The sequence below is a fragment of the Tamandua tetradactyla genome, chromosome 3 (genome assembly GCF_023851605.1).
Source record: "Tamandua tetradactyla isolate mTamTet1 chromosome 3, mTamTet1.pri, whole genome shotgun sequence".
In the NCBI taxonomy this organism is placed as follows: domain Eukaryota; kingdom Metazoa; phylum Chordata; class Mammalia; order Pilosa; family Myrmecophagidae; genus Tamandua; species Tamandua tetradactyla.
In genome coordinates this window covers 198,331,389-198,353,925 of record NC_135329.1, presented here as the reverse complement: position 1 = coordinate 198,353,925, position 22,537 = coordinate 198,331,389, and the positions used below count along the sequence as shown (strand labels likewise).

Here is a 22,537-nt window from a genome sequence, read left to right as displayed (position 1 = left end):
TGAGTCATAGCCTTTCACTTTTTGGAGCATATTTTAAAACTGACATGGTTAATGATTTTATAACTTCCTGAATTTAAAAAATTCTTAAGCAGATTTGTGTGATTTCCCTCAGTAATCCAGTTGGAGTAGATAGTTCATTGGATTTTTTTAAAGGTTGGGAGGGAAAATAGGGATGCCAAAATTTAACATGCTGTAATCTTAAAAATGCTAAGAAAACTCAGAAGCATTGCTTCCAAATTGGGAAAAAGATCTTATAGTGACTGTATAATTTTTACCAAGTTAATTGACCTCTCTAGTTTCTATCTCCACGTCTGTAATGAAGTTTTTGAGGCACCTTATAGCTCTTCATGTAATGAATATACAAGATGATGAATAAAGTGAAAAAGCTGTTAAACAATAACAGCTTTCAGAAAATAATTATTTTGGGGTTTGATTATTTATACATTCTGTGATCAGTTGCAAAAAATAATGTAAGGGCTTCCAACTGATGGGCTGGACTCTGAAACTGTGAGGCTTTAAATGAGTGATGGGTGTTGGTGAAAGGGTTATGATTAGGCATTTGGTTAAGGTTGGTTAAATTTTGGGGTTGCCCCAGTTGGTTTCATGAATGACAATCAAATGCTTATATTTTGGGTCGGGGATAATCCCTTATTTAAAGTTGCGTTTCGCAAACTGACTGGATCAAAATCTGTATTTTTCATTCTTCTCTAGTGCTCAAGGAACATTCTCCAAGTTAGATCATATGCTGGGGCACAAAACAGGTCTCTATAAATTTAAAAATATTGAAAATATTCAAAGCACTTTCTCTGATCACAATGGGATGAAGCTGGATCTCAATAACCACCAAAGAATGAGAACTTTCACAAATACATGGAGATTAAATAACACATTCTTAAAAAAAAAAAATCTGTATTTTTAACAGGAACTTCACATGATTTTTATGGTCATGCAGCTTTAGGAAAGTGGTTTAAAACCTTTGCTACTCATGCTATGGTCTGTGGACCAGCAGAAGCTGCATCACCTGGGAGATTGTTAGAAATGCAGAATTTCAGCCTCTATTCAAGATCCACTGAATCAGAATTTGTGGTTTATCAGAATCCCCATTGATTGTAAGCGCTTTGAAGTTTGAGAAGCACTGTCTTAAAAGAGTAGTTTCCAACCTTTCTTGATGGTAACAGTTGCCTGGGGATGCCTTCAAAGTGTTGTATACCAGGGCTTTCCCTTGTATATCCCACTTTAGTAGGTCTGAATAGGAGGATCTGGGAATCTGTACTTTTTAAAAAAATATTTTTGTTATAAACAACGAACAAACACACATTCTTGACATACACAAATTCTTCACGTACTAACATTCTTGTCAAGGTTACAATCAGTGGCTCACAGTATCATCACATATTTTGTGTGGAATCTATATTTTTAATAAGCATTATTTTTCTTAGAAGTTCAGAGTCTCATGGTTGGGATAAAATTAAAAGATAATCTAATCCAGCCCCTTAGCTGAAGTTTAAATGCCCCCCCTACACAATTACTTTTGGTTTTAAAGCCTCTGCTGGAATCCTAATGATACGAACTCATTGCTATCTGAAGCATTATATACCATTTTTAGACAATTTGAAATGTTAGAAAGTTTTTTTTTTTATATTCACATAATTTGACTTGCTGTAATTCTAATCCATGCTGTCATTTTACGTACTTTCTATACATAGCATTAATATAATTACTTTTTTTAATGTTTTGATTAATTGTGAGTAAATTTGTTTTAATTTTCTTTAAGGATAAAGGCTCCAGTCTATAAACGGGTGATGCCTAATGGAGAAATCCAGAAATTAATTATCACAGAAGAGGTAATAAGAATAAATTTTAATTTTCCTTTTTTAAAAAATTCTCTTTTATATATACGGTAGGGAGGAAAAGAAACAAAACTGAAATTCTGGCATTTGTACCTTCTTTGACCATTTGCTAAAATGGATGTGTTTTAATGTTTCATCTCTGGTTCTTTAAAATTGTCAATTTGTTTTGCTAACAAATGATAAAGAACAAAGCCTCTGTTTTCTGCAAATAATTTTGGAACATAATGTCCAAATATTTTTTTAGACATATTTGGAATGTAAAAGCTAAAATTGTGATATATTAATAAAATTTAGAAAGAAAAATTTAAACTTTGGGGGGTTTTTTTGCTAAAAATACTCATGAACAAACTGCTTAAAAGTTAATTTTTGCTTAATTATTAATAAATTTTCAAAAATATTACTGAAATGTAAATCCATGATAGTGACTTTGTCTCTTATTCACTGCTCTGTTTTCTTAATATTTTGTTCAATAAGTGAATGAATGCATACCTGTAGGAAATGAAGATTTATTAATGTCAAGGGTGCAGTAATTTTCTACTACAAGATGCTGTTACAAAGAAAGGCTTTAATATTTATCATCTCTAATGGTATTGTGAATTTCAGACAGCTAAAATCCGACCTTATGCTGTAGCAGCAGTTCTTCGAAATATAAAGTTTTCTAAAGATCGATATGACAGCTTCATTGAACTTCAGGAGAAATTACATCAGAATATTTGCAGGTTCGTGGTTGCAGTTTCCTCTCTTCCTGCCTTCTCTTGCTCTTTTCACTTTTCCTCTTTCCCTTTTCTTTCTTTTTCCTCTTTCCCTCCTTTTTTTTAGCTTATGTATACTGTTTCTAGAGCATTTCTTAATTAGTAATATATGAGAATTTCAGTTTGTTTTGACAGATAGATATTCATAACTACTTATAAATCATTTGCATAGAGAAACAAAATATCTTTTTAATACTATAAAGAGAAGAAATACCTAATTTGGGATGTTTTCTTTCTTTTTTTTTTTGGTTCAAATCACTAGTAGCGGATTGTGCTACTAAATATAAACCCTGGTAATTTGAAGTATGATATAACATTTATTAAATGGTGTAAGTTTTTGGCTTCATCTCAGTTTTTGAGTGAGTATAATTATAAATTGACAGAGCCATCTCTAAGCTGAAACTTGAGACTTAAATGACTGACTTGATTTGCTCTGTCTTTGACACTGGAATCCATTATTGCCTATAGAGCTCTCTTTAGGGCAATGATCTTCAAATCTATATAAATCCTGGCTCATAGAGATCAAGGATGGTAATAGTAGGAGTCCTTGAACTAATTTTGGTATGTAAAAATCATAATAGAAGCTGTATTTATTGATGACAGGTGTCTGTAGAGGGGGGTGTGGTGGGCTTCAGGATCTACTTGGGAACCATGGTGGCTCCTTACCTCTTGAGCAGTGGAATGTGAATGTGCAGGTGCTTCACGGCCACCTGAATGTGCCATTTGGAGTGGTGGGCCAATGACACAGTGCCCAAGGCATTGCACCTCAGAAACATGCCTTATTAGAAGTCTTTCTGGAAAGGTCTTCTCATCAATGTAACCCATGCTTTCTGGCCAAAGGCACGATTCCTGAGAACATTGTTTATTGTTGAAGACAAGTACCCAGGCCTAAGATGCATGGGATTCCCTTTAAGCATCTGAAAGGACTAAGGAACGTATATACAGAATGTCATCAGCATAGAAAATGATGGTTTTGAATTCTTTTGGTTTTTACTAGGTAAGTAGCCACTTAAAAAGTACAGCCGGGGGTGCAAGGGTAGTTCAGTGGTAGAATTCTCACCTGCCATGTGGGAGACCCGGGTTCAATTCCTGGCCTGTACACCCCTCTCCCCGCAAAAAAATCAACAAATGGTGCTACACTAACAGGATAATCACATGGAGAAAGAATGTGTGTGACCCCCACCATACAGCATACCAAAAACAAAAGTGAAGCCAGGAGCCTCACCAGTCTCCCACAAAGGGCAAGTTCAGGGGCAGTCAGGGGAGTGCGGATGCCTGCTTTCTGAACCTCCAGGACAATTATGAATAGAAGTAACTTCCGGGAAGATGGAGTAGAATAGTCAGAGTTCACCCCTAGACTGTGGAACATCTGGAAAAAGGACAGAAAATGACCATGACAGCAGTTCCAGGGAACAAGTGACCAGAGAGGGGCTTCTACATTATATAGGGAGGACCTGGATAAAAAAGCGGAGAAATTGTGATTAAGAGGACAAGATGAATTTATTCAGTCATGACTACATCTAGGGCAGGCTGCTACATGTAGGCAGGTGTTGAAAGAGCGGTACACACCCTCATTCCCACTTCTGCAGCCAGCTTAAGAGATCTTCCCTCTCAGCTCTGCAGTCCAGGAGCTCCTGTGTGGGAATGTAGAAGCCAACTAAATTGGTATGCCTAAACACAGAGACCTTACTGCAATGCACGGTGCCTAGCCCCACCCTGAGGCAGGCCGCTGTGCGTGCCTGGTTTGGGCAGAGATTCATAGGAATCCCTGGGGAGGAGGGGACACCTTCCCTCAGGAGGAAGAGGAACACAGAGCAGAGTTGATTGGACAATTGGCTAGCAAAAGAGACATTCTGGGTCCTGTTACCTCCATTCTTTCTCCACAGAAGCTTGGAACATTCATGGCATGCACAGGTGGATAGGCATGGATGAGGAAGTGAGCTGCACTGTAACTCCAGGCACTTGGGGCTGGTTGTGGGCAGGGGAAGTTGAAATTCTCAGTCCCATAGACCAAGGTCATTCTATGTGGGAGCCTGGGACTCACCAGACCCATTATGCCCACAAACAGATTCTCTGCCAAGGTGCACAGCCCCAACCCCCTGCCCCAGGGTTAGCGACTTTCAGCATGCATGGAGATTCGTGGCCTCGACTGAAATTCCACCTGGTCTGGATCCTGCCCAGCGGCTGACAGGAAGAAGCAGGCTTGAGGGGAAGAGATGGCCCAAGAGTGACATTTGCTGGGAAGGCAGCAAAAGTGCACTCTGGCAAGCTGCCTCCATCCTAGCCTTTATCAGATCTTCATCTGAGGTTGCATCTCCCGCACGAGGTCCTGACCTTGGTTTGGTGGGGCATTACTACAAACCAAGTATGAACAGAGAACTTCAGTGCAGACCCAAGCAACTACAAAATCTTAGACGAGCAAGGGAAATCTTCTTTCAAAATAACTTTATCAAGTTAATAAAATGCCTAAAAATCAAAAAAAAGTTAATTTCTAAACATGTGAAAATGCAAGAAGATGTGGCTAAGCCAAATGACCAAACTAAAAAGCCAGAGGAGACACAAAATTTGTAATAATTAATCAAAGAAGTTCATACAAATCTCCTAAATACTTAAGTGTGTTGGCTAAAGACAAAAAGGATATCAAGAAGACACTAGAAGAGCGTAAAGAAGAATTTGGAAGAATAAATAGAAAAACAGCAGATCTTATGGAAATGAAAGATACTATAGGTCAAATTAAAAATATACTAGAGATTTGAAGAAACAGCAGATTTGAAGAATCAGAAGAAAGAATACGTGAACTCCAGGACAGAGCAACTGAATTCAAATGCATAAATGAACAGATGGTGAAAAAGATGCAAATATTGGAGTAGAATCTCAGGGAAATGATGTATAACATGAAGGACACAAATTTAAGAATCATTGATGTCCCAGAAGGAGAAGAGAAGAGTAAAGGGCTAAAAAAGAGTATTTGAGGAGATAATTGGCAAAACTTCCCAACCCTTGTAAAAACATAGATATGCAGTTCAGAGAAGCCCAGTGAACTTCAAATAGAATAAGTTCAAAGAGACCCACTCCAAAACACATTAATCAGACTGTTAAATGCTGAAGAGAAGAAGAAAGTCCTGCAAGCAAAAAAGAAAAGCAATTCATCTCATACAAGGAAAGCCATATCAGACTAAGATCTGACTATGCAACAGGCACCATGGAAGTAAGAAGGCAGCAGTATGATTCTGAAAGAAAAAAATTGCCAGCCAAGAATTTTTTACCCAGCATAGTTGTCCTTCAAAAGTGAGGAAGAGTTTAAAATTTTCATAGACAAATGCTGAGAATTTGTTATGAAGAGAGCTGCCCTGCAGGAAATACTAAAGAGAGTTCTGTTGGCTGAGAAAAAAAGATAGGAGAGAGAGGTCTAGAGGACAGCACAGAATTGAAGAGTATTATTAGTAAGGGTAGCTTAAAGGGTAAAAAGAGAAAGGGAGAAAAAGCATATTTGACTAATGAAAACCAAAGGGTAAAGATGGTGGATTCAAGAACTACCTTTACAGTAATAACTTTGAATGTTAACATACTAAACTCACCAATTAAAAGATACAGATTGGCAGAATGGATTTAAAAATATGCTCCATCTATATGCTTGTTTACAAGAAACTCATCTTAGACCCAAGCATATAAATAAATTTACAGTGAAAGGCTGGATAAAGTTATTCCATCCAACCTGTAACCAAAAGAAAGCAGAAGTAGCTATACCAATATCAGACAAAATAGACTTTAAATGCCAAGATATCATAAGAGACAAGGTAGAATACTACATATTAATAAAAGAGGCAATTCACCAAGAAGAAATAACAATCATAAATGTATGTTCAACCACTCAAGGAGCTCTAAAGTATATGAGGCAAACACTGGCAAAACTGAAGGGAGCAATAGATGTTTCTACAATAATAGTGAGAGACTTCAATACACCACTCTCTTCTAAAGATAGAATAACCAGACAGAGGATCAATAATGAAATAGGGAACATAAGCAATGTGATAAATGAATTAGACCTAACAGACATATATATATTGATACATCACAAAACATCAGGATTTACATTCTTCTCTAATGCTCATGGACTGTTCTCTAGGATATATCATATGCTGGGACACAAAGCAGGTTTTAATAAATATAAAAAGATTGAAATTATTCAAAGCACTTTCTCTGACCACAGTGTAATGAAACCAGAAACCAATAACCACCAAAGAACCAGAACTTTCATAAATATTTTGAGGTTAAATAACACTCTTAAACAATCATTGGGTCAAAGAGAAAATTTTAAGAGAAATTGGTAAATAATCTGGAGACGAATGAAAATGAAAATACAACATATCAAAACATGGGTTGCAGCAAAGGCAGTGCTGAGAGGGAAATTTATTGCCTTAAATGCCAATATTAAAAAAGAAGAAAGCAAAAACCAAGGATTTAACTGCTCACCTAGAGGAACCAGAGAAAGAACAGCAAACTAACGCCAAAGCATGTGGGAGAAGAGAAAGATTAAAGCAGAAGTAAATGCTTTATTTTTATTTATAAAAAAAGTAAAATCAGTAAAACCAAAAGTGTGTTCCTAGAGAAAATCAATAAAATTGATGAACCCCCAGTTTATTTGAATGCCATAATTACATGGACTGTTTTTCTTTTTTTAAAATATTTTTATTAACAAATCTTCACCCATGTAGTTTATGGGTGTTTACATATGGTGTGCAATCACAGGCTCACAGTATCATCATATGGTTGTGTATTCATCACCGTGGTCATTTTTCAGAACATTTCTATCACTCCAAAAAAAGAAATAAAATGAAAAAAACTCATACATACCATACCGCTTTCTCCCAAATTATTTTACCCCTTATCCCCCTATTATGTATTTATTTTTAATCCATATATTTTTTTATTCATCTGTCCATACCCTTTCTGCCAGCTTGAAAGGATTATGTGCCCTAAAAAAGCCATATTTTAATCTTGATCCATCTCCTGGAGGCAGCCGTTTCTTTTAATCCCTATTCAGTACTGTGGGCTGGAAATATGATTAGATTATCTATGCAGAAATGTGGCATGCCCTATTGTGGGTATTAACCTTTGATTAGAGGGAGATGTGACTCCACCCATTCCAGGTGGGCCTTGATTAGTTAACTGGAATCCTTTAAAAGAGAAAGTATTTTGGAGAAAGCTTCAGAACCATGAGAGCCCACGCAGCCAGACACCTTTGGAGATGAAGGAAAATGCCCCTGGGGAAGCTTCACGAAACAAGAAGTCTAGAGAAAAAGCTGATACTGCCATGTTTGCCATGTGCCTTTCCAGATGAGAGAAACAGTGAACATCATCGGCCTTCTTGAACCAAGGTATCTTTCCCTGGATGCCTTAGATTGGACATTTCCATATCCTTGCTTTAATTTGGATATTATCATGGCTTTAGGACTGTAAACTTGGAACTTAATAAATTACCCTTTTAAAAAGCTGCTCTATTTCTGGTATATTGCATTCTGGCAGCAAGCAAACTAGAATACCCAGGATAAAAGGAGCATCAGACACAAGGCTTTCATGATCACGCAGTCACATTGTTAAAGTTACATCTTTATACAGTCATTTTCAAGAGTCAAGGCTACTGGATTACAGCTCAAACAGTTTCAGGTACTTCCCTCCAGCCACTCCAATACATCATAAACTAAAAAGGGATAGCTATACAATGTGTACAAATAACCTCCAAGGTAATATCTCGACTCTGAAATCTCTCAGCCCCTGAAACTTTATTTTGCCTCATTTTTCTCTTCCTCCTTTTGGTCAAGAAGGCTTTTTCAGTCCCTTGATAGCAGGGCCTGGATCATTCCAGGAGTTTTGTCCCACATTGCCAGAGAGATTTACACACTGGGAGACATGTCCCACATAGCGGAGAAGGCAGTGAATTCACCTGCTGAGTTGGCTTAGAGAGAGAGGCCACTATCTGACCAACAGAAGAGGTTCTCTGGGGGGTGATTCTTAGCCCGAACTTTAGTGGGCTTAGCCAATCCTTTGCAAGAATAAGTTTCATAGAGGCAAACCCCAAGTTCAAGGACTCTGCCTATTGATTTGGTTGTACCAAATCAATACAGACAGTTGAGTAAAAAATTGATGGACCCTGTTGATAGGTAGTGAAGTTCAAGTGTCAACTTGGCCAGGTGAAGGTATCTAGTTCTGATGGCTGTGGAACTGAGTCAATGGCCTGTGAAGCTCATCTGTCACTGATTACATCTGTAGTCTACTAGGAGGTGTGCTTACTGTAATGAATGATGTTTGATTTAATTGATTGGATGCTTAAATAAGAGAGCTTAATGTAGCAAAGCCCAAGCAGCTCAGCATACCTCATCTCAGCACTTGCAGCTCAGCCCAGGCCTTTGGAGATGCAGAAAGAAATCACCCCGGGGAAAGGTGTTGGAACCCAGAGGCCTGGAAAGAAGGCCAGCAGAGCTCGCCCTGTGCCTTCCCGTGTAAGAAAGAACCTCAGTTGAAAGTTACCTGCCTTTCCTCTGAAGAACTATACATTTTTAAATAAATAAATTCCCCTTTTATTAAAAGCCAGTCCATCTCTGGTGTGTTGTATTCTGGCAGCAAACAAACTAGAACAGACCCTTAGCTAGGGTGATGATAAAAAGAGAGAATGCAAATAAATAGAGTCAGAAATGAGAAGGGGGCCATTACTATGGACCCTGAAGAAACTAGACAACTTAGAGGAAATGAACAATTTCTTGGAGACAAACAACCTATACTGACTTGAGAAAAAATAGAAGACCTCAACAAACCATAAGTAAAGACATTGAATCAGTTATCAAAGACCTTCTTGTAAGAAAAAGCCCAGGGCCAGATAGCTTCATAGGGAAATTTTACCAAGCATTCCAAAAAGTACTAACATATTCCTGCTCTAACTCTCCAAAAATTTGGAGAAAAAAGGAACACTAACTCATTTTGTTACGCTATCATCACTAATACCAAACCTGGATAAGGATACGACAAGAAAGGAAAACTATAGGCCCATCTCCGTAATAATTATGGATGCAAGCCGATGTCTGTCACATGGGAAGGCACATGGTTGGTGTCTGCTGGTCCTTGTTCCCAATTTCATTGCTTCCACCTTCTGATTCCTGAGGTTTCCTCTCTAAACATCTGTGGGCCTTCAGTTAGCTCCTCCAGGACACAACTCTGGGTTCTAGCTTGCTTAGTATATCATGGGAAGGCACATGGCGATGTCTGCTGGGTCCTGCATTTCCAGACATCCTTGTCTAGGCATCTGCTCTCTTTGTTGACACTCCAGGCAAATATTTGCATCACTGTCAGCTTTGAAGCTTTTTCCAAAATGTCTACCCTTTTAAAGGACTAATCAAGACTCATCTTGAATGGGTGGAGTCACAGTTGGGTGTGTCACATCTCCATGGGAAAATCTAATCAAGAATTCCACCTGTAATATTGAATCAGGATTAAAGGAAACTTGGTTGCTCCCACAAAATTGTATCAGGGAAAAGGATGTGGCTCTTCTGGGGCATATAACAGCTTTAAATTGGCACAAGTGGTATATGGGGAAAAAAGCTTTTGCATGCTATGGACTATATTAAACAGCAATACCTCACTAGTACCAATAATCGAGGTAAATAATTGGGGGGGGGTAAGGGATATGGGGTGTTTGGGGTTTTCTTTTGTGTGTGGCCGTGTCTGTTATTTATTTATTGGAGCAATGAAAATCACCTAAAATTGAGAGTGAGGATATTGTACAACTAAGTGAGGATACTGTGCGACATTGATTGTATACTTTGGATGAAATGTATGGTATGTGAATATATCTCAACAAAAACAGAGTCAAAAAAATAATAGATAGATGGACAGAGGGATACAAGTGCTGGAGAAGATATGGAGAGAGAGGTATACTTCTTCATTGTTAGTAGGAAAGTATAATGGTGCATCCCCTCTGGAGGGTAATGTAGCAGATCCACAGGAGACTAAGTATTAGGGTCACTTTAGGCTTAGGTAATCCTTTTACTAGAAATATACTCAGAAGAACTGAAAATAGGGACATGAATAGAGATTTGCACACTGATGTGTATGGGTGCATAATTCACGATAGCCAATGGATGGAGGTGGCCAATGGGTCCGTTAACTGAGGAGCAAAAGAGCAAGCTGTTATGGATGCATATGATGGAATATTTTTTTTAACAGAGGAGAGTTTTTCGGTTCTTGTTTCTTGCCCTGCTTGTATGGTGCCTTTTTCACCCCACCCTTAGGAGGGTCTATGTAGGTATTATAGACCCAGCTGGGTTTTCCTGGACCAAACTGGCCTCCTATCAGGGGGAAGGGGTCACCTGCATCGGTTTTCCCTGAGGGTGAGACCCAACAGGTTGAAAGAGTTTTCTGTGAAGTCTCTGGACTCTTTTTTCTATCCTGCCCACTATGTTGTACTTGTCTGCCTGCAGGTCCCACCAGCATAAGATGATGCAGTACCTTTAAGCTTGGCAGACTCTCCCTGCTGGGGCGTGGTGGAGACTGAGGAGAGGTTGTAGGCTGGTTTTAATGGCTTCAAATTACCAAAGCCTGGTGTCTGAATTCCTTGAGGGAGGGATTCCACCTGAGTTGGGCTTCACCCCTCCTCTGGGGAAGGCACAGGCTCCAGACAAGCCCTGAAGGGAGCTTGTTTCTGCCTATGCCTGGGGTAGTTGCAGCCTGAGAAGTCCTACTGCTGAATCCAGAGGCAGTCAAGCCTTTGTAGAAACACAGCCACAAAAATTTCTGTTTCTTTTCTTTTTTTTCTTTTTCCATTAGCCCAATGAGCGACCTCCACTTTGACCAGGTTCACCTGAGCTGGGGGCCTATTTTTAGTAGTCAGAATTTGTTAATTGATGCCACATTTGGTGTTTGGTTGGGCTCAGCCTCTGCTGCTGGTAAAGTCTCTTTCCTTTCCTCTCTGGGAAGCAGCCTGTGGGGAAGGGGTGCCAGCCACCGCGGCTTGGGGAACTCACGGTTCTGGGGGGGGGCTCGCAGCCGGTCCAGCTGGTCCAGACTGGAGTACGCTGTGTGTCCGGTCACTGACATGGCTCCAGGAGCTATTCTGTTCTGTTTCTGGTTATTTAGTAGTTGTTCTGGAGGATGAACTAAAACGTGCATGTTGCTAAGCTGCCATCTTGCATGATGGAATATTATGCAGCTACAGAAAGGAACAAAGTCCTGAGGATATTATTTTGAGTAAAAGAAGCCAGAAACAAAAGGACAAATATTGTATGGTCTCATTTTCTAAATGCTTATAAGAAAACTAGGGCCTAGATTATAAGCTCTTAAAATAGTCACATTTATTCCTGAGTTTTGTTATTTCTAAATTCTTAAATGCTATGCTCTTTGTGTATGATTTCATAGTTCGCTGGGTCTATGGGTACTTGTGTGACACCTACAACACAAAGTTAGAGTTTTACAGCTCTGAAAGTCAGTATTACTCCATATTGCAACTGTTAAAGAAAATGAAGAGAAGATCAGACTTTAATTAGGGATATGAATGAAACTAATCTAGTTGGGACTAAGGTAAGCCAGAATTCAAAGTAAAGAATGATACTGTGTATTTTTAAAACTTGAACTTCTGTGTAAGACCAAAGGAAGAGATGTTTATTTTGTGCAAAATTTAAATTTTCTGTAGCACACTAATTTAACCTGATTGGCCAGTTTATTTAAGCAACCTAAATACATGGAGCCTAGAATAGAGAATGACATCTGGAGCAGCCTCTTGTGTTGCTCCGATGTGGCCTCTCTCTAAACCAAACTCTGCAAATAAACTCATTATCCTCCCCCTTACATGGGACATGACTTTCAGGGACAGCGTGGGACATGAGTGCTAGGGACGACCCTGGCCTGGCATCATGGTGTTAAGAATGCCTGCTTGACCAACAAGGGCAAAAGAAATGTAATAAAATAAGGTTTCAGTGGCTAAGCAATTTCAAATAGAGTTGAGAGGTCATTCTGATGGTCGCTTTTATGCGAACTTCAGCCAGATAATATAAATTGCCATGGTATGCCAAGCCCCAGTCAACGGTATTCCTGAAAACCCTAAAGAAAACCCACACCTCTATCAGACTCTATAAAAGTTTTACTTATGAAGTTTATTTTTCAGGAACTTAAAACCTCCAGGTTATTCTTATACCAGGTAAGCCCTGAAATTTAGAGGTACTAGTCTCCTAAAACATCAACCAGTTGTACTCTTCTCCCTCACAATGTCAATACCCCTTTTCAGCATGAAGTTAGGATGGTCATTGCCCAAATATCCCTAAAGATTGAGAGTGCTCAAGTGAGAGTTGGGAGTTGTAACAGAGAAGTTAGGATTTGACAAATAATTATGACTACCAAATCATTGTATAGATACTGCTTTTTAGTTTCCAGTGTATTAGAATAGCCAGAAGGAAATACCTGAAATAATGGAACTGTAACCCATAGTATACTTTGAAATTTGCTCCTTACTTGCTGAACTGTACTTTGAAATTTGTCACTTTTCTGTATATATTTCACAATAAAAATTATTATAAATAAATAAATTCAGACCTATGATTCAACTCATTAGTTTTCTTTTACATGAAATATCTTTACTACTACCAAATAGTAGAAACAAAATTTTCTGTGATTCCAATAATATCTATTTCTAGTCTTTTTTATTTAAAATAAAAAGTACTTGTTTGCTAATATGTAATTATTAAGCACAAAACAGTAAGGATGTAAAAATTCTTTCAAAATAAAGAACAAGATAAGATTTCTGACAGGTATAGTGGTATTCCGGTAATAGCCTTTAAGTTGTTGAGTCGATTGTCTGTTTTGGACATCCCTCGTTTTAAGAATCTATTTTCATATAAGTCAAAAGGCATTCCTTCAGTTAATTCAGTTTTACATCTGCTTTATCTGATATTTCTAGAAATCATGAGCTTTTTCTAAGGAGTGAAATGGAACACATCCTGATACTTCTGGTGAACCAGAATCCTCACCTGTCAATAAACCCTAGTTAACCTCTTCTTGAGTGAACTTTGAAAGTTTATGTATTATAAGGAATATATTCATCTTATAAAGTTATACATTTATTGGCATAAAGTTATTCACAATGTTCCTTTATTATCGTTTTAACATCTGTAGCATATGTAGTGATGTTACCTCCGATTCTTCTGTCTTGTTTCTTTTTTTTCTCATCAGTATAGCTAGAGGTTTTTCCATTTTCAACCTCTGTTTTTCCATTTTCTGTTTCATTGGTCAATCTATGTTCTGTCTTAAGGCTGATTAATCCCTAATACTGAGGCAGCACCTTTCTGCCTGCTCTATACCTTGCCCCATGAATAATGAGCTCCATGCACTGTTCCCTCTAAATCCCTAAGGTGGTTCTTTCCTGGCCCCTGGTAGTTTCCGCACATGCGTGTGCTGATTATATGAGGGAGACCTCTGCAAATCTCCAGAGTTCTCTTCCTGTGTAGCTCTCTGCTTTCTGTTACTGGGTCCAGGGAACTTTGGCCGTCTTTGTATCCCCAAATCCTCAATAATCTCTCTTTAACTCAGGAGTCCATTGGGCTCCAAGGGGGTCGCCTTTTCCTGCATTGCAGCCTGGGAACTCTCTCCAGGCAGTAAGTTTGGGCAGCTGTAGTGCCCACCTCATTTTTTTCCTATCTCAAGGATTGCTGTCCTTCGTTGCCTGATGTCCAGTATCATGAAATGTATTGTTTAATATTTTTTTTTTTGGTCTCTTTTGTGGTTAAGTCAGAGAGTAAATCTAGTCCCTGTTATTCTGATCTTGCCTGGAAGTCAAAATGTTCAGTGAATTTTTGATTTCAGGTTTTTTTCTGATCTCTGGAATCTGGTACTTCAAAAAAATTTTGTCATAACATAAACAACATAAAGTTTGCCTGCTAATTATTTTTAAGTATACAATTCATTGATTACAATGTTGTAATACCAACACAGTCATCCATTATCAAAACTTTTTATGCCCACAAAAAAAACTACACCTATCAAGGAATAATTTCCCCTTCCTCCCTCCCTCTGTTCTTGGTAACCTCTAATCTACTTTCTGTCTCTATGCATTTGCTTAATGATTCCATTTTTGTAGTTCCTCTTTTTCTACTGATATTTCTTCATCTGTTCATTATGTATATATGTTCCATAATTTTTAAACATTATTTGTAATAGTGACTTTAAAAATCCTTGTGTGATCGTTTCAAAATCTGGATCATCTTAAGAGTCTTTTTTTAAATTTATTTATTAATAAAAAAATAAAGAAACAAAACAACATACATAATCAGTAATTCACAATATCATCACTTAGTTGCATATTCATCATTTCTTAGAACATTTGCATTAATTCAGAAAAAAATAAAAAGACAATAGAAAAAGAAATAAAATGAGCACAGGAAAGAAAAAAAAAAGATTATACCTCCCATACCCCTTACCCCTTGCTTTCGTTGATCACTAGCATTCAATTTAAATTTATTTTAGCATTTGTTCCCTCTATTATTTATTTTTATTCCATATGTTCTACTCCTTTGTTGACAAGGTAGGTAAAAGGAGCATCAGACACAAGATTTTCACAATCACACAGTCACATTGTGACAGCTGTATCATTATTCAATCATCCTCAAGAAACATGGCTACTGGAACACAGTTCTACATTTTCAGGCAGTTCCCTCCAGCCTCTCCATTACGTCTTGAATAACAAGCTGATATCTACTTGATGCATAAGAATAACTTCCAGGATAACCTCTCGACTCTGTTTGGAATCTCTCAGCCATTGACACTTTGTCTCATTTCACTCTTCCCCCTTTTAGTTGAGAAAGTTTTCTCAATCCCTTGATGCTAAGTCTCAGCTCATTCTAGGGTTTTTCTCAATCCCTTGATGCTGAGTCTCCGTTCATTCCAGATCTCTGTCCCACGTTGCCAGGAAGGTCCACACCCCTGGGAGTCATGTCCCACGTAGAGAGGGGTAGGGTGGTGAGACTGCTCGTTGTGTTGGCTGGAGCGAGGGGCCACATCTGAGCAAAAAAAGAGACTCTCTTGAGGGTAACTCTTAGGCCTAAATTTTAAGTAGGCTTGACCTATCCTTTGTGGGGTTAAGTTTCATATGAACAAATCCCAAGACTGGGGGCTCAGCCTATAGCTTTGGTTGTCCACACTGCTTGTGAGAATATCAAGAATTCAACTTGGGGAAGTTGAATTTCTCCCCGTTCTCACCACTCCCCAAGGGGGCTTTGCAGATACTTTTCCACTCACTGATGGAATCACTCTGGGATTCATCAGGGTATCACTCTGGACAAACCAGCAAAATCTCATGTCCTACCTGAGATTCCAAGTACTTATGGTGTTCAATCAAACTATCTACATAAGTTATATTAGGAAATGCACTAGACAAAATATAAATTTTGTAACTAATAAACATTTTTTGCTTTAGTCTCACACAGAAGGTGACATTTTAAAATATTAATTACCATCTATTTTCAGCACCCTGCAATAATGACGTTCCTTTGTTCTTCCTCATGCAAAAACATTTTTAAAATTGTACCTTGTACATTTCACTATTATTATATACTCTATGCATTCCTAGATTATACCATCTCAACCTTTAACATCTATCTTTCTGATTTCATTTATGTCTCTAGCCCTCCTCCCTCTATCATTCTCACATGCAGCTTCATTCAGTGTTTTAACATAATTGTATTTCAGTTAGGTAGTATTGCGCTGTCCATTTCTGAGTTTTTGTATCCAGTCCTGTTGCACAATCTGTATCCCTTCAGCTCCAATTACCCAATATCTTACCCTATTTCTATTTCCTGATGGTCTCTGTTACGAACAAAATATTCCAAGTTTATTCACCAATGTCAGTTCATATCAATGAGACCATACAGTATTTATCTTTAGTTTTTGGCTAGTCTCACTCAGCATAATGTTCTCAAGGTCCATGCATGTTGTTACATACTTCATAAGTTTATTCTGTCTTAAAGCTGCATAATATTCCATTGTATGTATATACCACAGTTTGTTTAAACATTTGGACATTTTGGCTGTGTCCATCCCCTTGCAATTATAAATAATGCTGCTATAAACATTGGTGTGCATATGTCCGTTTGTGTCTTTGCCATTATGTCCTCTGAGTAAATACCTAGCAACGGTATTGCTGGGTCATATGGCAATTCTATATTCAGCTTTTTGAGGAACCGCCATAGTGCCTTCCACAGTGGTTGCACCATTTGACATTCCCACCAACAGTGAATAAGTGTGTCTCTTTCTCCACATCCTCTCCAGCACTTGTCATTTTCTGTTTTGTTGATAATGGCCATTCTGGTGGTTGTGAGATGATATCTCATTGTGGTTTTGATTTGCATTTCTCTAATGGCCAGGGACATTGAGCATCTCTTCATGTGCCTTTTGGCCATTTGTATTTCCTCTTCTGATAGGTGTCTGTTCAAGTCTTTTTCCCATTTTGTAATTGGATTGGCTGTGTTTTTGTTGTTGAGTTGGACAATCTCTTTATAAATTCTGGATACTAGACCTTTATCTGATATGTCATTTCCAAATATTGTCTCCCATTGTGTAGGCTGTCTTTTTACTTTTTTGATGAAGTTCTTTGATGCACAAAAGTGTTTAATTTTGAGGAGTTCCCATTTATTTATTTATTTTTTCAGTGCTCTTGCTTTAGGTGTAAGGTCTATAAAACCGCCTCCAATTATAAGATTTCTAAGATATTTCCCTACATTTTCCTGTAACTGTTTTATGGTCTTAGACCTAATGTTTAGATCTTTGATCCATTTTGAGTTAATTTTTGTATAGGGTATGAGATACGGGTCCTCTTTCATTCTTTTGGATATGGATATCCAGTTCTCTAGGCACCATTTATTGAAGAGACTGCTCTGTCCCAGGTGAGTTGGCTTGACTGACTTATCAAAGATCAAATGTCCATAGATGAGAGGGTCTATATCTGAACACTCTATTTGATTCCATTGGTTGATATATCTGTCTTTATGCGAGTACCATGCTGTTTTCCACTGTGGCTTCATAATATGCCTTAAAGTCAGGCAACGTGAGACCTCCAGCTTCGTTTTTTTTCCTCAAGATACTTTTAGCAATTCGGGGCACCCTGCCCTTCCAGATAAATTTGCTTATTGGTTTTTCTATTTCTGAAAAGTAAATTGTTGAGATTTTGATTGGTGTTGTGTTGAATCTGTAAATCAATTTAGGTAGAATTGACATCTTAACTATATTTAGTCTTCCAATCCATGAACACGGTATGCCCTTCCATCTATTTAGGTGTTCTGTGATTTCTTTTAACAGTTTCTTGTAGTTTTCTTTATATAGATCTTTTGTCTCTTTAGTTAAATTTATTCCTAAGTATTTTATTCTTTTAGTTGCAATTGTAAATGGAATTCATTTCTTGATTCCCCCTCAGATTGTTCATTACTAGTGTATAGAAACACTACAGATTTTTTAATGTTGATCTTGTAACCTGCCACTTTACTGTATTTGTTTATTAGCTCTAGTAGTTTTGCTGTGGATTTTTCAGGGTTTTCAACATATAGTATCATATCATCTGCGAACAGTGATAATTTTACTTCTTCCTTTCCAATTTTGATGCCTTGTATTTCTTTTTCTTGTCTAATTGCTCTGGCTAGAACTTCCAGCACGATGTTGAATAACAGTGGTGATAGTGGACATACTTGTGTTGTTCCTGATCTTAGGGGGGAAAGTTTTCAATTTTTCCCCGTTGAGGATGATATTAGCTGTGGGTTTTTCATATATTCCCTTTATCATTTTAAGGAAATTCCCTTGTATTCCTATCCTTTGAAGTGTTTTCAACAGGAAAGGATGTTGAATCTTGTCAGATGCCTTCTCTGCACCAATTGAGATGATCATGTGATTTTTTGCTTTGATTTGTTGATATGGTGTATTACATTAACTGATTTTCTTATGTTGAACCATCCTTGCATACCTGGGATGAATCCTACTTGATCGTGATGTATAATTCTTTTAATGTGTTGCTGGATTCGATTTGCTAGAATTTTGTTGAGGATTTTTGCATCTATATTCATTAAAGAGATTGGTCTGTAGTTTTCTTTTTTTGTAATATCTTTGCCTGCTTTTGGTATGAGGGTGATGTTGGCTTCATAGAATGCATTAGGTAGCTTTCCTTCCACTTCAATTTTTTTGAAGAGCTTGAGCAAGATTGGTACTAATTCTTTCTGGAATGTTTGGTAGAATTCACATGTGAAGCCATCTGGTCCTGGACTTTTCCTTTTGGGAAGCTTTTGAATGACTGATTCAGTTTCTTTACTTGTGATTGGTTTGTTGAGGTCATCTATTTCATCTTGAGTCAAAGTTGGTTTTCATGCCTTTCTAGGAAGTTGTCCATTTCATCTACATTGTTGTATTTATTGGCATAAAGTTGTTCATAGTATCCTATTATTACCTCCTTTATATCTGTGGGGATCAGTGGTTATGTCCCCTCTTCCATTTCTGATCTTATTTATTTGCATCCTCTCTCTTCTTCTTTTTGTCAATCTTGCTAAGGGCCCATCAATCTTACTGATTTTCTCATAGAACCAACTTCTGGTTTTATTGATTTTCTCGATTGTTTTCATGTTCTCAATTTCATTTATTTCTGCTCTAATCTTATTTATTTCTTTTTTTGCTTGCTTTGGGGTTAGTTTGCTGTTTTTTCTCCAGTTCTTCCAAGTGGACAGTTAGTTCCTGTATGTTTGCCCTTCTTTTTTGGTATAGGCATTTAGGGCAATAAATTTCCCTCTTAGCACTGCCTTTGCTGCATCCCATAAGTTTTGATATGTTGTGTTTTCATTTTCATTTGCCTCGAGTTATTTACTGATTTCTCTTGTAATTTCTTCTTTGACCCACTTGTTGTTTAAGAGTGTGTTTTTGAGCCTCCACATATTTGTGAATTTTCTGGCGCTCTGCCTATTTTTGATTTCCAACTTCATTCCCTTATGATCTGAGAAAGTGTTTTGTATGATTTCAATCTTTTTAAATTTGTTGAGACTTGCTTTGTGACCCAGCATATGGTCTACCTTTGAGAATGATCCATGAGCACTTGAGAAGAAGGTGTATCCTGTTGTTGGGTGTAATGTCCTATAAATGTCTGTCAAGTCTAGCTCATTTATTGTAATATTCAAATTCTCTGCTTCTTTATTGATCCTCTGTCTAGATGTTCTGTCCATTCATGAGAGTGGGGAATTGAAGTCTCCAACTATTATGATAGATGTGTCTGTTACCCTCTTCAGTGTTTGCAGTGTTTGCCTCATGTATTTTGGGGCATTCTGGTTCAGTACAAAAATATTTATGGTTGTTATGTCTTCATGTTGAATTGTTCCTTTTATTAGTACATAGTATCCTTCTTCATCTCTTTTAACGGTTTTACATTTGAAGTCTAATTTGTTGGATATTAGTGTAGCTACTTCTGCTCTTTTGTGGTTGTTATTTGCATGAAATATCTTTTCCCAACCTTTCACTTTCAACCGATGTTTATCTTTGGGTCTAAGATATGTTTCCTGTAGACAGCATATAGAAGGATCCTGTTTTTTAATCCATTCTGCCAGTCTATATCTTTTGATTGGGGAGTTCAATCCATTAACATTTAGTGTTATTACTGTATGGGTAATACTTTCCTCTACCATTTTGCCTTTTGTATTATATATATCATATCTAATTTTCCTTCTTTCTACACTCTTCTCCCCACCTCTCTTTCTGTCTTTTCGTATCAGTCTCCTGTGCTCCCTTTAAGTATTTCTTGCAGAGCTGGTCTCTTGGTCACAAATTCTCTCAGTGATTTTTTGTCTGAAAATGTTTTAATTTCTTCCTCATTTTTTTTCTTTTTTTTCTTTTTTGTTTTATTAATTAACGGAAAAAAAGAAATTAGCCCAACATTTAGAAATCATACCATTCTACATATGCAATCAGTAATTCTTAACATCATCACATAGATGCATGACCATCGTTTCTTAGTACATTTGCATCGGTTTAGAAGAACTGGCAACATAACAGAAAAAGATATAGAATGTTAATATAGAGAAAAAAATAAAATAATAATAGTAAAAAAAAAAAAAACCTATAGCTAAGATGCAGCTTCATTCAGTGTTTTAACATGATTACTTTACAATTAGGTATTATTGTGCTGTCCATTTTTGAGTTTTTGTATCTAGTCTTGCTGCACAGTCTGTATCCCTTCAGCTCCATTTACCCATTATCTTACCCTGTTTCTAACTCCTGCTGGACTCTGTTACCAATGACATATTCCAAGTTTATTCTCGAATGTCGGTTCACATCAGTGGGACCATACACTATTTGTCCTTTAGTTTTTGACTAGACTCACTCAGCATAATGCTCTCTAGGTCCATCCATGTTATTACATGCTTCATAAGTTTATTCTGTCTTAAAGCTGCATAATATTCCATCGTATGTATATACCACAGTTTGTTTAGCTACTCGTCTGTTGATGGACATTTTGGCTGTTTCCATCTCTTTGCAATTGTAAATAACGCTGCTATAAACATTGGTGTGCAAATGTCCGTTTGTGTCTTTGCCCTTAAGTCCTTTGAGTAGATACCCAGCAATGGTATTGCTGGGTCGTATGGCAATTCTGTATTCAGCTTTTTGAGAAACCGCCAAACTGCCTTCCACAGTGGTTGCACCATTTGACATTCCCACCAACTTTCTCTGCATCCTCTCCAGCACTTGTCATTTTCTGTTTTGTTGATAATGGCCATTCTGGTGGGTGTGAGATGATATCTCATTGTGGTTTTGATTTGCATTTCTCTAATGGCCAGGGACATTGAGCATCTCTTCATGTGCCTTTTGGCCATTTGTATTTCCTCTTCTGAGAGGTGTCTGTTCAAGTCTTTTTCCCATTTTGTAATTGGGTTGGCTGTCTTTTTGTTATTGTTGAGTTGAACAATCTCTTTATAAATTCTGGATACTAGACCTTTATCTGATATGTCATTTCCAAATATTGTCTCCCATTGTGTAGGCTGTCTTTCTACTTTCTTGATGAAGTTCTTTGATGCACAAAAGTGTTTAATTTTGAGGAGTTCCCATTTATTTATTTCCTTCTTCAGTGCTCTTGCTTTAGGTTTAAGGTCCATAAAACCGCCTCCAATTGTAAGTTTCATAAGATATCTCCCTACATTTTCCTCTAATTGTTTTATGGTCTTAGACCTAATGTTTAGATCTTTGATCCATTTTGGGTTAACTTTTGTATAGGGTGTGAGATATGGGTCTTCTTTCATTCTTTTGCATATGGATATCCAGTTCTCTAGGCAGCATTTATTGAAGAGACTGTTCTGTCCCAGATGAGTTGGCTTGACTGCCTTATCAAAGATCAAATGTCGATAGATGAGAGGGTCTATATCTGAGCACTCTATTCGATTCCATTGGTCGATATATCTATCTTTATGCCAATACCATGCTGTTTTGACCACTGTGGCTTCATAATATGCCTTAAAGTCAGGCAGCGCGAGACCTCCAGCTTCGTTTTTTTCCCTCAAGATGTTTTTAGCAATTCGGGGCACCCTGCCCTTCCAGATAAATTTGCTTATTGGTTTTTGTATTTCTGAAAAATAAGTTGTTGGAATTTTGATTGGTATTGCATGAATCTGTAAATCAATTTAGTTAGGATTGACATCTTAACTATATTTAGTCTTCCAATCCATGAACACTGTATGCCCTTCCATCTATTTAGGTCTTCTGTGATTTCTTTTAACAGTTTTTTCTAGTTTTCTTTATATAGGTTTTTTGTCTCTTTAGTTAAATTTATTCCTAGGTATTTTATTCTTTTAGTTGCAATTGTAAATGGAATTCGTTTCTTGATTTCCCCCTCAGGTTGTTCATTGCTAGTGTATAGAAATGCTACAGATTTTTGAATGTTGATCTTGTAAC

General features: G+C 37.4%; 1 protein-coding gene across 2 annotated transcripts in view; it reads left to right on the top strand.

The window, feature by feature from the left end:
- Positions 1-22,537, top strand: part of FARSB (phenylalanyl-tRNA synthetase subunit beta) — a 102,010-nt gene that overhangs the window by 5,734 nt on the left and 73,739 nt on the right. For both annotated transcript variants that reach the window (XM_077155262.1, XM_077155261.1), the window contains exons 4-5: positions 1,775-1,844; positions 2,454-2,569. In XM_077155262.1, coding sequence (XP_077011377.1) covers positions 1,775-1,844; positions 2,454-2,569 — 186 coding nt within the window. The remainder of the gene's footprint in view (positions 1-1,774; positions 1,845-2,453; positions 2,570-22,537) is intronic.